General features: G+C 41.1%; 1 protein-coding gene across 2 annotated transcripts in view; it reads right to left on the reverse strand.

Moving 5' to 3' along the window:
* The window catches only part of PLXNB2 (plexin B2), a 119,963-nt gene that overhangs the window by 28,515 nt on the left and 74,967 nt on the right, over positions 1–16,481 (reverse strand). For both annotated transcript variants that reach the window (XM_075492952.1, XM_075492961.1), the window contains 6 exons: positions 5,921–6,057; positions 5,108–5,275; positions 3,386–3,494; positions 1,418–1,645; positions 760–936; positions 157–296 (listed from right to left, as the gene is read on the reverse strand). In XM_075492952.1, coding sequence (XP_075349067.1) covers positions 157–296; positions 760–936; positions 1,418–1,645; positions 3,386–3,494; positions 5,108–5,275; positions 5,921–6,057 — 959 coding nt within the window. The remainder of the gene's footprint in view (positions 1–156; positions 297–759; positions 937–1,417; positions 1,646–3,385; positions 3,495–5,107; positions 5,276–5,920; positions 6,058–16,481) is intronic.

The following is a 16,481-nucleotide window of genomic DNA, read 5'->3' on the forward strand; positions in this document are numbered from 1 at the left end:
AATTGGTGCTCATACATATTTCCAGCTGTAACTGCCTTTCTTAACTCTGCAGCTCATAAAAAATATTAATATTGTTTCTGTAGACTGAGCTGAAAACAATCAGGTAGTACCCTGAAAGCTTTAGGACAGCAAAAACACCTAATTAAAGGAACTTACCTGTAACAGATGATAGAAATGATGATGATTGCTATCATAGGAATAAGTACCAGTGGCAAAATAAGATTCAGTGGGATGTCACTCACACGCGTATCATATTCCACCCTTCCGAGGATCCATTCCCGGAGTCCAAATTTCACCTAATTAGATAAGCACAGTCATTTGTCTCAAAAAGTGCAAATGAACAGTGGTTCACTTCTCAGTTGCACTCTTAACTTCTTAGCAATTTTCACTAAGTGAATTTCTAGCTCAAACTGCCAAACAAAGGAAACATTTCTGAATATTTTATACTGAATTTAGGTCACTAGCACCTTATTCCATGAATTAATTTTATTTTGCTTAGCAGAGGAAGAAAAATCACCAGCCTGTCTAGCTACATTTTTACATTCCTATGTAATGAAGGTGGAAGTCATTTGGCAGCTCGGGACCGCTCTTTACGTGTGACCCCTTCTAGAAAGCAGGCAGAAGCTGGAGGAAGAAAGAACTGCAAGGATTTTCTTCACGGTACTACAACAACTTTGGAGAACAAATTACTTCCATTAAGAAGCACTGTATCAGTCTCACTTACGCATGATATTAAATTCTATTGAAAAGGTAACCTACAATGAATTCAGGAAGGTTATTGATGGTATCTCTCTTCTGCCGTTTCTTTGGTTGAGGCTGTACTTCTGGTGGCTCACAATACAAGTCTGTTTCAGTCAGTGTTTTTATGTTGCAAGGCTCGTCACCCACAAAAGCCTGGGCCTCGTCTATTGTCATGGCTTTGTTCAGGTTACTTCCCTAGACAGAAAATACAAGGCTAAGTCATCATTGCAAAGTCTTGGGAGACAAGAAGTCCTGAGTTGCCACTTTCCATTTGAATCATTTTTAGCAGCAGATGTGATTTGCACTGCAGTGTACAGAAGAGCGGAGTGGTTGGGAATTATGCAATTCCTCTCCTTCCCTTCCTGGTGCAAGAAGAGATGTCCCCTCCAGTCCTTGGGAGTGCTATGGCAGAGGGCATTGCCAAACGCCAGGCTCAGCAGGAGGGGCCATCCCCAGAAAACTCAAAGTATGGCTAAAAAGATAGCAACTATCTCTGAGAAGAGGAGGGGAGAGGAAAGGGGAGCTGACAATGTTCATTATCCAGCAGAGGTAAGGGACTCTAGCAAGCATTTTGGGTATGGTACCAAACAGCTGCTAAGGGTCTGAGAAAGGAAGGAAAAATTCCATACACGCTTCAAGGACAAAATGAGCAACCGCCATCTCTTGACAAGTTTACCTTTGCATTAATAAGTTTGTTGACTTGTTTTTTGATGCCATCTGTGAAGTTTTCAAAGGTTGGGTCTGCAACATAGGCAAAGGAGTGGCTCTCATTTTTTACAACCAAATGATAATGATCCATTAGAATAATAGTGGTAATGTTATAGTTTTCTGGGTCTTCCAGTATTGGTGGGGAAGAAAAAACCACTGTGGTTTCATTGAGTTTTGTAACAAGCTTTCCATCAAACTGTAAGAAACAAGACAAGAAGAACATGCACGTTTTAGAGTGTGACTCGTTCCTGTACATAACTGTTGATAAATGTAGACTGTAGAAATAAAACCACTGGATTTATATCGTCTCCATACGGCAGCAATAACATAGTATAAGGTATTTTCTGAAAAGAAAATGAAACAAATTTGTTGATGGGAATAAATTGTTGATTCATTATGTTCTAGCAGCTGCCTGCAGAAAAAGCTTAGGCAACAGATCAGTTTCCATTGCCTCCAAATTCTGTGGCTCTGGACCACACTGGGCTGATATCATTTAATTGCTCTAAGATTAAGAGGTTAACATGGCAGCTTTAATGCAGATCATCTTCTGTACCATTAAGCACCTCAGGTAGATTTTTTTCTACTGACACTGTAAAATAACTTGCTGAAATTCAATACAATTACTAAGTGAAATTTTGGAATAAAATTTACCAATTGTCAATCAACTACTCAAGCGAACAACTCAGTCAGCCTGTCCTCCATCCCCAATTACACAAATGTTTTTATCCTAGAAACTCCTTCAGTCATTCAGTAACATCACCCACAGCCAACAACACTAATAGGAACCCTCAACATTTCTTCCATCACCACCACAGTTTCTCACTTTGAGTAAAGCAATTTGATAGCTTCTCCCCCACATTGCTGATATTGCCATATAAGTGGAAGCAAAACAAAAGATTAGAAAAGTTTCTAGTCTTAACCAAGAATGTGTGCTGTACATAATGCCAACTTAAGCTAATGTGCTGAGAAGATACTGAGCATACATAAGGAGGGGGGTAAGAAATGTTGATAAACACTGTCAAGAATGCTAAATAGACTTTAAGATTGTTCTGGGACTTAAGGTTATCAAGATAATTACATCTTGCAGTTTATGGCCTAAGAAACGTAGGTGGTTTTCCTCTTAAAATTTTTAAGGATAGGGTTCTGATGGACCTAAATCTAGCTGGCTTTGGCATACTCTAAAAGTTGAATCATGCATATAATACAAAACATGCACATTACCAACTCTATATGGATCACAAGACAGTCTTAAATTGAAGAGCCAGCCTTAGAAAAAGTCTTATAACGTTCTTACTGGAAGATCACTTTTAAGTCCTCAATCATTGCATTAAATTGTGATCTTCATTAGAAGAGTGGGAAATTGAGACTATCGGTAATGTCAGCTCTTCTTAACATGAGATGCAAGAAGGGTTCGGGTCTTTTTTTTAATGTTATTTCTCACAACTTTTTGTGAACATGCTAGAGGTGGAATATGCATGAAGCAAGAAAGAAAAGAAGACTCAGTTCATTGAGGTGTGAGAAAATAAAAGGCACTGACTGTGCAAAGCTGAGTACTCAGCATTGTCTGGATTTGGGTCCTGTTTCAGGCAAATCTCTAAAGCTTGCAGGGGGAGAAAAAGGAGAAAGATAAATAAAAAATAAACACTTTCACATTCTGAAATACATCCACTTTACCACTTGAAGCTTAATTCTTCTATCCTTATTCATATTGAATGAAAATAATTTTAAAGCAGAGGATTGCAAGGTACAAGTGAATGTAAGTCAAGATGGCAGGCTCTTTTTCCGCGGAAACCCTGAACAGACCCAGAAATCTGTTCAAACCTTATTCCACTCCAAGCCCAGTGAAGTCCAGTGGGCAAACTTAAATGCATTTTTTGAACAGATTATATGTTATGCATCCGGTGTGATGCCTTTGGGGGGAAAGAAAGAAAATTACCCTTTTGAGATTCAGTTTCCCTGCTTCTGGACGTTCTGCGTATACCACCAACGAGAAACTCTGGATGAGCTCAAACCCGGTTCCAGTTACTGTAATATTTCTCCCTCCACTGAAAGGCAGAATTAAAAAAGAAGTCAAGTCATTGGCAAACTACCACAGCTATAGACTGCTTTATCTTGCACTGCTACTGCTTCCACTGAAAACAGCTACCTAATGCCTATATGACAATTAGATATCCTACACAAAGGACTTCTGTTAAAGCTATCGATGACCACAGCATTTAAAAGCAGCAATGTCAACTTCAAACTTGTTTTAAACCAGCAGAATAAAAAAGTACAAATCACTTTGTCAGTATTTGTGGCTGTTCATTGATGCCTATCTTTGTGTGCTTTACTTCTCCAGTGTTTTTGTTAAAATCCCTCCACCTACCACACACAGAGACAAAGGTGAGAGTGTATTTTCCACAGGTCTGTAGGGACCTGGCTTTTTATTCCCTTTCATTTGCAACACATTGTTTAAAAAATAATGCATTCGTATAAGAAGAATGCATGCAAGTTGCCAGGGGGAATTAAAGTCATCAAAGTAACATGGATTTAGAGGGATAGCAATCCTCAAAGCAATCCATTAAAGTAAGCTTCAGTTTATACAGAGGAAAAAAAGAAGTCTTTTAAATTCCCTGGGGTAAATCGCTACTGATCTACCAAAAAACCCCTTCAGGCTCCAAAATCACCCAAACCAAAATCAAAAGCAAATATTAAAAACAAATCCTATTTTACATAAGTGACTACTCAATATTCAAGGAGGCAAGTACCAATTTCTCCATGAGGTCACAGCCAATTTTATCTTTAACCTCCTATTTGTAAGGTTGTGATCTTACACTTCTTTTTACTGAAAGAAAGTGGAAACATCATTATCTCTCTCTGCCAACTGTACCCCACTAGGCAAAAAGACCGGATTATTAGGGAACAGCAAGAGACCAACATGAGTCAAGGTCACAAGTTTGTCCCTGTATCGGTCACAGAATGACTCTCAAAACCAGAGGTATGTTACAAGGACATTTACACATGTTATTTGCCATTTTGCTACAAATGTAAGAGTGGCATACATTTCTTTGGTTTCACAATTAGTACTAGGTGAGCTTTTTTCCAGAAGGAGCAGCTACCAGATGGGGTGTTAATAAGTACCACCACAGGAGAGAGCATACGTTTTAAAAGCCTTATTGAACTCTGATCTAGATTTCCTAAAGAGATACTTTCTTTCCTCATAGGATAAAGAGATGACAAGTGATAACTTTCCTCGCTTTCCAGCTTACTTATTAAAAGCTGAACAGAAGAACTGTTAGAAACTTTTTATATCACTTTTGGATGACGATCTCTGCTTTAGACAGGATAAGGATTTGTGAGTAACGCAAAGATCATGTTGTCTGACATCACGGTGAAATCCTTCAAATCTCTTTCTTTGAGACATCTTCATTTAAAAGAAGCTCATTACCTTTTCTGGTTTCAGGATTTACCTTTGAAGTGGGGATTAAAGTATGGAGGTAAACAGAATACTTTCAAACATCAGCTGAGGTTAAGAAAGATCCAAACTAAGTATCTAAATGTGTGCATGGCTAGACTACAGGAGCTTTTACTTCAAACAGTTCTATATGTAATAGGTTTATTACATATTACACATATTTTAACCCAACTGTAAATGAAGTTATGACAAACATTTCATTACCTGCTGAAGCTGTTTACTGGCAGGAACTTGGTGACAGTAGGGTTCTCACTGTATGAAAACTGCTCTTGTACACTAATTTCCTTGCCGCCATAATACATTTTGACTTTAACAGCTTCAACCTTGTTATTAGGTCCTGTAATACAAACGATCTCCTCTCCAAATTCAGTGCTAGATTGATGAAGAAAAAGAAGAGGAAACATCTTCAGTTACTAACATTGTGGTGATTTGTATTCTTTATGGTAGTACCCCAGAAGCAACAAAAAAAGGGCTCTGTTTTTGCTAGGCACTGAGTAGTTACAAGAGGAGACAACTCTTTCTCCAGATCACTTAGGATCTTTAAAAAAGATAGAGGATATGAAAAGGAATAGCATACAAACACAAGAACAGTGCAATGTCAGCACACTTCCTGTCATTTCATTTTTTGGGGGGAGAGAAGGGCAGCAATTAATAAAAGGAAAAAGAAGTGAGAGGAACAAGCCAAGGGGCACTAGAAGATCAAGATTTTATACGGAACCCCTGAGGAGATGCTGAGTGAAAGCATGGGTGGGTTTGGAGCAGCCAGGCAAGCAGAGAAAGACGAAACTGGAAAATTCTTTGGATATTTGAGTTCTCCCACTTTGGTTGTTTTTACAGCTGCCTCTTCCAGCTGGAGCCTCTGAGAGAGTTTCTGTCTGAACGTTACGTGCAGAGCTCCATTGCATGGGATGAGTCATGAAGAGATAGACAATGGATTTGTGTAATTTCTACAGGCCAGAAAAGGTTGGTGCTTTGTTAGGATACAGCTCTGTATTGTTAATTACTCGGGATACGTACACATTGCAAGGCTGGCTACCAACTGAAACTTGAACATCCTTCATGGAACCAGTGGCCAGGTTTCTACCAGTGATGGTAAGTGTGGTTCCACCCGCTTGTGGACCACTTGTAGGTCTTATTCTAGAAGGACGAGGTTCCTGCAAAGAGAAGATAGTCAAACTAATTAAGAAAACTAAAATAAAATTTATACCAGTATTAATTGGTATAACAGCTAATAGAATTTTAATATTACTACCTGAAAAATAATAACATTAAAATAATGATGGACAGTTCTTCTAAAAGAAAATCTTTCATTATTCATGCTGAAGGAAGAAGTTACAGATGATGTGAATGTACTTACGTTTTTTCCATACTGTATTTTACAAGGCTTTATATGAATATATAAATTCACCATTTGCAACATGTAGAGCTAGCTGCCATTAAGTTTGTGAGAGCTTCCTGTTGGATTTCCTGTTTTCATACTTATTTTAAGATTTCTCTCTTCCTTATGGATGAGTCTATCTTCACCTTTCCCTACCCTTTCCTACATTCTGTGTCAGCTACAGGAGAAACAGAGCAAGGTTTCCAAAACTGGTACCAAACAGAAAGACTATTCAGATTCCATTTGTCTCTTAAGGCTCTTAATTGCAGTATAATTGTTATCCCTTTCTTGAGCAATGAGCTTGCAAAGAAGGAAAATCAGAAAACGCTAAACTTTTCCTTATGCACCTAGAACCTTGGAGAGGATTCTTAAAATCACTTGAAACAAGCAGACATGCTTGACATTTTTATGAAATATGTTGGAAATTTAAATTTCTCAAATAAGTTCTCTCCTTTTGTTCTCAATTCATTGATTGTATTCCTGGAGCTATGACAAATACTGTAAATTAACAGTGAGGGCTTTTCATGAACAGTGTGATTTAATCACTTAATCTCTAAGTAGTCCCTGCTTCCAGTTGAGAAAAGCATCCTTATCCAGGACAACACTGAAGCTGCTGAATGAAGAGGATGACCGAAGCCACTCAAGCTGCATGAGATGGGTTGCCAGCCGGCTCCAGGCGAGCGCTGCCTGCCGACTCCATGGCCTGGCCTTGTCTGCAGGGCATGGGCTGCCGGGATGGCGGCAGACGCGCGGCAGCCCTCGCACCGGGGCGATAGCTGTTGTGCGTGCAGGCAGCAAGGTGGTCCCACGCAGCCAGCTGCCACACGCGCCACCACGGGATGCCGGGTCCAAGCGTGTAGCAGGGGCATTGCTACGAGGGACGCTGCATTTGCTAAAGCATACCAGATCAACAGCTTAGGGAGGCTGTGAACAGGTAATGCCTTTTCTGATGTATAACTGTCCTTCTTCATCCATATTCAACCACAAGCTTTCCTTAAATGAGTCAAATAAGCAATAAGCTTATTTCCCAGTATCATGTATATTTGTAAATGACATCTGCTCTCCTCCCTCTCTTGCATAATCTTGCTTAAAATGGTTGACTGATAATAAAGTCCAGGCTTGGGGCTATTCTGTATGAAGCATATGCAAATAAAGGAAGAGCAAAGAAGTTTGAAAACTTCCCTTGCTGATGAGGGTTTCCCTGATCACCATCACACTGCACTGATCTCCCACTCTAAGGAGGAAAAGCCCTGCTCAGGAACAGAGAGCAACAAGCCCACACCTTACTAGTCATGCAGTAAAACCTTTCCCCCATGTCGTTTTGCTCAGGCACAGACCACCATCTCTGTGACAGCTTACAGCTACAAAACCGAGGGCCCACGAATGGCAGGGAGGAGGGGGCCTCATGTACCGCAGTTTGGTTCAAAGCTCGGTGAGCCATCGACCGGTTTCTAACAAGCAGCGGGAATCCGTAAAAATGCATCCAATTGACCTCATGGTTACTTTACAAATTTGTTTTATTGAAGCACAGATATTATAGAAATGTGGAGAACTCGTACTTGCTGTGCTTGTTGTATACTTTCATGTCTGAGCAACTTCCCTCTGAAGGAATGCATCATCGTTCAGCACGCTTCACAAATCCACAATGACAACTGTAATTTGCTCTCAAGTCATTGAGCTTTAGGAATATGCTTTAACGCTAATTGGGTGTCAATTGCTTTTCTTCCCTGAGAGAAATCTGTTTGTAAACCCTTCACTCCTCAAGATGCACGTCGCTGCAGCATATGACTGCTCTCATGCACTAACCTTTGATTTCGTTTTAATTTAACACATCACTTGGGTTACAGCGTTTTTTGTAGGGAAGTGATCCAAAGTCATTTTAAAGCATTTTTTAAGCAAAAAGGAGCCTTGATTAAATATAACAGAGCTGACTAAAACTTGCTCACTTAGGTCTATACAATCCTCTCTGTGCATACTCTTCTTTGGCTTTGATTGCTTGCTGATTGAAGCTAAATTGAAATAAGTCATGTCAAGGTAAATAAAAAGCTTGAGGGGGTCATTTTAAAAAATCATAAAGTTTAAATTAACACAAGTCTAACGCACTTCACAGAAAAACTCATTTGTGCTTTTTTGTAACACAATTTTGTTGCTAAAAAAATGACAATCAAAATTGTATATAAAATACACAGTCAATAAATAGTTTATAAAAACATATCAAATACTTTAAGTGTAACCTTACCACATGGACAGAAAACCATACCTTTTATTAACTTCAAATTAAATCTTAATTGCTATAAATTGTTAAGCGTGTTGGACCTCTGTATCATCTGCAGTAAAAATCCACAGCAATGATTAGCTGCATAACATGCCTGGGATAGCTTTCAGACAAAAGTATCCCCCAAGAACCACTAAAGGATCAGTATGGACAAACTCATTATCCCTGAACCTCAGAAAAACTATTTAAAATTTGTAGCCTTTTCCCTAAATACTACCTCCACTGAAAGCCTAGCCTCTAAGGACAGACTTAGGAAGGAAAGTAACAAGAAACCACTTAAAACCAAGCCTTTAAGCAGAGACTTAGGAAGGAAAGGAACAAGAAAAGGTTTCTGAAGCACCACACACCACTGTTCTCTGTAACCTCAGCATAAAAAATGAAAGGAGGCTTGCTAAGGACTTCTGCTAGACAGCCGTATTCATTTCTTCCTGCAAAAACTGAAATAATTGCCATTAAAGCTCTGCTGGGTTACCTGATGGGTAACTTTGGCAGGGCGTCAGCTGGCTCTGTTGTTAACAACCAGTAAATATCGAGTGAGCCACGAACTTGGAGCAGAACCTTCCAGCACCATTTTCTGTGGCAGACCTTTTAGTGGTGGCCTGCATTTGCCTCCCTAGGAACAGGGATGTATAGGTAACCAAATAGCAAAATTATCTCTGAATAACACAGCCACAAGGGGGAAGTGAAACAAATATCTGTTCCGTTTTCCCCAGAAACTGTTTTTTTTTTTTTTTTTTTTCTTAGCAAGACTCCAACTCTGCTGGAAGTTAAAGCCCAGGTACGCCGGACGGGAGAACAAGCCACCCACGCCTCACCCCATCCACGGTGCAGCCGCACCACGGCATAGGCACGTCTCGGCTGCACTTCAGGCTGAATGGAAAACCGAGGCCAAGAACCAGCCTGGGAGCTAACACAGGTAGCAGCCAAGGAGGAGGTGAAATAGTTATGCTTAACCCTTATTTTCTCTTTAATCACTGATCTTGCAGCAGTTCCTCAAAGGACTATTTTAAAACAGCTTAAGTCAAAGTATTCATATTTAACATATTTAAAGTAATTTTGCAAATACCAAGAACTCTCCAGAGACCAAATAATGTGGACGCCTCATAAAGATGATCTAATAAGGAGAAGCTGAACCGTGCCCTGTGTGCAGAGGAATTCTTCAGCATGACTGCTAAGACAAAGCATCATATAGTAACACCTTGTTATCGTAAACTTGTTAGGAAAATGATTTGATTCATTTTAACTTGCCATTTTCTGTTTCACATTTTCCTCCTTTCCCTTCCTCTTAAGGACTTGCCAGAAAAAATAAGTAGTTAAAATACATTATCAAGAATTTTAACAACCTTAGTAACCATTTTATTGCAAAACCAATGTGCTACGAGCAAGTTTTAGTGCTCTTTAAAATATTCATGGATGGCTCAAAGAGCAGAGCTACATTGGCCCACCTGGCAGTCTTCTTAAGAGTACCAATAAAGAAAAAAAAATTGGATCATCCAAATGCTCAACCAGAAAGCATTTTTCAAAAATGCAATTAGGTAGATAGGATCAGCAGGAGAATGATATTTTGCTGAATGCCAAGATAATTTGAAAAAGTACCACCAGTGGTGGTACAAGCCTTCAACAAGACTCGTGTTACCTAAGGAGAAGGTAGCCCCTTCCCACAGCTGACACGGCACTCACCAGTGGGACAGAGAGGTTCAGACCCTTGGAAGCTGCCAGGTCTAGTCTTATCTTACACAGTCTTATCTTATGCAGTCTAGTAAAGCTGCACCTAACCTACAGCTCTATGTTGCCTACCACAGCCCTACATGAGATTGTTCTCCTTGCAGAGGAAAATGAGGGGCAAAGGGTAAATCCGTCACTGCAAACCTTGTTTGAGGGATAATAAAAATGCTGCTTTTACCAAGAGGCAATCCCCTTTAATTTGGACTCAACCCCGAGCAATACTGAATGTTCAACCATTACAAACAGCACTGATAAACCTAGGACCTCAAGTGCTGCGAGATCAGTGATGCCACCTTTTCCAAATCCCCTGAAGCATTTCTTCTCTCCTTGTTTCTGCCCTTTTCTCATTTCAGTCTCTGAATCAGAAGTACGCCTGCCGTCATAATAAATACCCCGCTTTCCTTTTCAGTCCTCTGCAACTTGGGATCTTTGTTGGCTCAGTCAGAAGGTGCCTGGGGGAAGTCACACTTTCTGTAAGATCGCAGCGCAGTGCACCACTATAACATCACACCGCAGTGCTCAGTGCAATTATGATGTTAAGCAGAATATTTGATTATGTGTCCTATATGGAATTTGTAGCCGTCTTGTAATAATTCTTCTGGAAAACGTCAGCCCTTGTGAGGACTTGGCAATACTTCATTTCTCATGGACACAGTAAAATCTAAACAACCCTGCAAATGCTAACTTAACCCTTCTTTTATAATTCCTTAAAGTGTAGAAAATCATAATTCATACATATTTCAGTCTTTTTCTTATTTTGCTTGAAATGGAGGAATGTTCTTTCAGGTCTATACTTCTCCTTTTGTCACCAGGAAAATATTGGTCGTGTATTCCAGATAGTTTAATGTTTGAGCATAAATATTTTCTGCAATAACAGGTTACCTTGTTATGTGGGGGTTTTGATAGTCTAGTTTAAAAAAGCCTGTTCCAACATCTGTCAGTTGTTAAGTGGCCTGTTTCTTGCCAAGTCTGGTAAGCCACCTCCCAGCAGAGGAACTTCCCACCACCGGGACTCCCCACCACCTTATGCTCTAACGATCATGCCCTGTGTTTGTAGGAAGTGGATTTGCAGTTTTGGTAAAACATATGCACATCCACAGCCATGCTATTCAGAATAAAATACAATAGAATAGTTCAGTTGGAAGGGACCTACAAGGATCATATAGTCCCAACTTGTCAACAGGTGTAACTTGCTCCCTACTACGTGGTTTATCCTGAAGAAATAATTTGATCTTGACAGGATTTCTTGCTTGTAGGTCCGAGCAGATTGTAGCTTGTCAGTCATGGGAAATTTGAGCATTTTGCATATCTTACATCCAAACCTTCCTTAAATCCTGCTTATGTTTAATGATGTTGAGCTAGAGATCTCAAAGTCTACCTGCAACCCAACTTTCCCATGTTGTACCACACTGCTGGGTTAGTACTCCCGAACTGATAAGCAGCTCTCCCAGTGCTTTGATAACCATTAGGCAGCTTTGCTGGAAGGATAGTAACACTACGAATATGTTACCTCTTCTGTTTTATGACTGTGGTTGGTGCCCATTCCATTGATACGATTTACCTGAAAGCAGTGGTTATCTGCTCCAATTTGAAACAGTGAGACAATGGCAATTTCTAAGTCCTTGTACATTGCTTATGGTATGTAACATTCAAATAGTGCTGGTGTGTTTGGTAGCAAATTCATTCATTCTCTTTGTAATACCAGTGGATTCCCTTACGTGGCATTCGCATTCCTGTGTGCCACTGCCTTATCTTTGCATCAGGGACTAACCTGAGCTTCACAAACTATATTTTTTGGTTTCGCCTCACAGTAATGTCATAGTCTTGCAACAGTACGTCCTCTGAGGTGCTCTGTGCTTCGTCAGCACAGAGGTACTGGGAAAAAAAAGTACTGGCAAACCAGCTTGCACTGGCCCAAGTACGTATAGGACTTCACACTCAGGCCATTTTCCAGTGTCCTGTTTTCTCCATCACCAACAGAAGTCTTTCCTTTGCTTGCTCTGTTTGTATCCTTTGCCTCCTGCTTACAAATCTGTTCACAGAAATGCTGATACATTTTTCATTGTAGTTTCATGCTTTCTGTGTGCTGGAGGGTAAATTATCTCCATGTCTATTCCACTTATAATCACATTTAGACGCGAACTTACTTATTAGCAACGTACATGACTGCTGCTCTTACACAGCTACTGCAGACCCTCTGAGCATTCACATTTCAGCTCTTACATTTTTTCATCCTGTTTACTAATCTAGAATGAACTTTTAAATCTTTAATATTTTATGACTTGCAGTTAGTCTTTTTGCACAGTTAGGAAGGTGATCTGTTTCTTCAGGTTTCTGATTACAATTTTAGTAAAATATATCTTTTACAGGCTGAAAATGCTTTCAGAGAGCTCCCAGCATTTTAGATCTCTGTGGTCTGATGGTGTCAAATCAAAGCATAGCTTCTACCTGGCTAACAGTGGGGTTACTGCTATTCGCCTTTTCTTTTTTATCCAGCTTCTTTGCAATTTTCCCATTAAAGATATGCAGGTGCAAAGAAAGCCATTCCCCCAGCCTCTTTTTCAGTCACCCGACTTGCATTTGGGCTCTGATCTGCCAAGCTGATTCATGTTCTTTTTCACTTGGTTTGTTTGCTTTGCAGCTTTCCTGGTTTACACTGTCATGTCCAGCCAACTCATTTCTGGTCCCTTGCACAGTATGCGAGAACAAAAGCAGTGCACTCCTGTGGAGCATCACCTAGCTTCTGCATGTCGTCTTTTTCCATTTCTCTACTTTTCCACTTGTCTTTCACCAAGCACTTACTCAACTTGTTATATTCTTGGGCATGACTCTGTAAATAGGGATACTATCTACTACAATATTCATCTGTGGTAGACAGTTTCTAGCCCAAGAACTACACCACCGAGATAAAAGTGGTTACCCCTTATCCTTCACTAATGCAGAAAAAAAAGACAGAAACAAGCAGCCACCAAGGAGGCTACTGGTAGATCACAAGAGGGGCCAGTCATTCAGGAACAGTTGGAAGGCAACAGAAGAGCGGAGCCTAATGGAGATGCAAAGAAACCTTGGCATGAACTCTATGCTTCAGAGGGGGATGCTGGAGAAAATGCAACCATGCCAGACCACAAGCAGAGAGACAACTGGGGAGGGAAAAGAGGATGGTGGCAGAGTATATCCCCGTGATGCCGTGAGAGATGCCAGCTGCAGCACAAGGGGAAGCCAGCAACAGATGGATGCGTTCAAAAGGACATGATGGGTAGCAAATGGCAAAGCCACCTAAACTCCCTTCTGCCAGCTCCTGTAGGCAGTGACCTCCGGTTGGGGGTTTGCCTTTGATGCAAGTGCACATCTTCACAAGTAGGAATGGGCTCTTGTTCTTCCACACAAGCAGAGCACAGGGATGCTGTGTCAAGGACCTGATGACTGTGCAGACACACGTGGATAAGATTTTCACAAATGTACAGAGCACATTATTGTTCTGCATTTATCTCATCCATTCTTTCCTCCACAAGTAACCTTGCCCTTTCCTCATCCTGGTCCCAGCTGCAATAAGTTCTGGCTCTTGAAGTAGGTCTGTAAAACAACTAATTTGTTACCAAAATTATCTGCCCTGCACTGAAAGCCAAATTATTCTGCCCACCCTTGCATATAACGCACACAAAAATTGAAGGCAAAGGTATAGCCCATGAAGTGCTGTAGATACTGGCCACCTTCTTGGAGGTCAAAATGTCATTTCATGGACTATAAAGGTAACCACAGGGGCTAAATTAAGCTTCTGAACAGGGCACACAAGTCATAGGAACTGGTCTTTCCCCCTCCACTTCCCTCCTTTCTCAGACTCAAGGGAGCCTGCTTCTTGTTTCTTCAGACAAGCCACCCACTCACAGGATATTCAACCAGAGAATTTCCATTGCGCACTCTTGGCAGCCTGGTGTTCACCGCAGTGGCTGACCTGACCCACCAGCTCGATGCGTCACAGCATCCACAACACAAGCCAGGCTTCAGTTCCTGGGTTATTTCTGCAACAGCAGAGAAGTGAGCCGAGTCCTGCCTTTCTGGGGCTGCTTTGTCCAAACCTCACACCATGTGAGCTGATCAGATGCTTCCAGCCACTCCAGGTGCCCAGGCAGAGCATTTGCCTGGCAATGCATGTCGTGTGCTGTCTGCTGTGGATGGGAGGCTTATGCAAAGGGTTGGTATTTTAAACTAATTTTTTGGACTGGAGGCAGCATCTTTTTATCGTGAGGCAGACACCACATGATTTTCTGAAAAGAGCACAGAGCCTTGCTGACAGGTTTGATGGAGAAATGGAAGCATGCATGACTGGAAAGTCTGCATTATCATACAGCCAGTGTCCACTGGCAGCTTTCAAGCAGAACCACGAGCACTGAATGGTGGGACATGTATTTAAGTGCATAGCTCAGATGATAGAGAATTAAGTCTAATAATATCCACATAAGGAAGGGCCAACTTCGCTAAAACTCTCAGCTACCCAGGAGTTAGTTCTCCTGGCCTCTATGCAGGCTGACACACAAACAAGATGTGCTCCAGGACTCAAGAATAAAATAAGATCCTCTGGAAGCAATTCCAGACTGCTGTGGATGTGTGGCTTATCAGCATCAATTGTAATAGCAACAAGCATGTAACACGCCCCCGCAAAAACCCACCCAAAACCCCTAGCCACAGTGTAAAATGCATGTGTTGAGGTAAAGACTCGGAGAAAAATCAAGGAGTAAGCTAAAACCCTCCACAAAAGCCTTGTGGCACTAATGGCACTGCACTGGTGAGAGCTCCCCAGGGAATTGCTTCAAACATCAAGAAGGAAAGCAGAGGATGGATGGAGGTAAGAGGAAACTGCCAAGCTGGGAGTAGATTAAGGTGGAAGAGAGCACCTTGTTAAATGTAACTGTGCTGTTCAGGTTCACATTCAAACTTTCAGCATGGTGAATAGTCATGTTCATGTTTGTTTTCAGATCAGACTCTAATTTGTCCCCCCTTCTTCCTCTTTTTGGTTATTCACCTCATCTTGTTTAGGTAAATAGACTTCCTAATTTACTACAAGTCATTATTTCCAAGGCAGTCCCTAAACTACCTTTCGCACTTCAGAAATGTATTACACTTTTGCAAAGTTCTACCTCTAATTTCACCATCTTACATTCATTTGAGCTTTCTGAAACCAGATAGTCTTTTTAACCTGCACAGCTGAAACCTCACAGAATTGCTCTTGCAAACAGACGCTGGAGATCCCAGAACCAGCTGCAAGCTCTCGTTCTGGTGGCTCAAGTCTGAAGATGAGGTATTCTGAGAAAGGAATCATGCTTGTATGGGATCAGCAAATCTGCGCCATATACCTAGGAAAAGCTTAACTCCTTCCTTTGATACTGCTTCTCACTGTCATAGTAACAAGCAAATCAGATAAAGGTAACAACAAATAAAAAAGCAGGACTAGCCTTTAGCCGTGTTACTGCTCCACCTGCTTAGAGACCAGTCAAGCTGTCAGTGCTCCAGATGTACCGCATAGATGGATATTAAAATTTAACATCACTTCATTTCTATTTCTCTAAACAGGAGAATGGTTATTGCCTGATCCTGCTTACAGTGAAACAACAGAAATGTCAGTAGAGGAGGACTGGGTTACCAGAATTTAATTTCACTGGAATGGCTGGACTTGAACAGCACTCAGGTTGGATAGAGAAATTGTAATGGGTAGGGAGAAATAGAGCTTTCTTCCTGTTACGCAGCAAATATAGATGAGGTGCTTACTGCACAGCACAGACTCTTGTGGACCAGGGCATTTTAGTTCAGAAGTAATTTTAAATTGAAACCATGGCTTCCCTTTTAACTGGATTTTTGACCCATTTAATGGAGGTCTCACGTGTTCCTCAGCTCAGAAATGTGCTGTGCTGGCAGACAGGGCAGAAGCACGAGTCTGAGCCCCAAGTTGTGCTGACTATTGACCCTCAACAATCCAGCTTTAAAAAACACATCTCATTGTTCAGACTGGGTATCAACAATAGCTAAATGTAGTAGTACTTACAGAATCATAGAGTGGTTTGGGTTGGAAGGGACTTTCAAAGATCATTTAGCCCAACCCCCTTGCCATGGGCAAGGACATCTTTCACTAGATCAGGTTGCTTAAAGCCCCATCCAACCTGACCTCGAACACTTCCAGTGATGCGGCATCCACAGCTTCTCTGGGC

Source organism: Mycteria americana, chromosome 1 (assembly GCF_035582795.1).
Source record: "Mycteria americana isolate JAX WOST 10 ecotype Jacksonville Zoo and Gardens chromosome 1, USCA_MyAme_1.0, whole genome shotgun sequence".
NCBI classification, from domain to species: Eukaryota; Metazoa; Chordata; class Aves; order Ciconiiformes; family Ciconiidae; genus Mycteria; species Mycteria americana.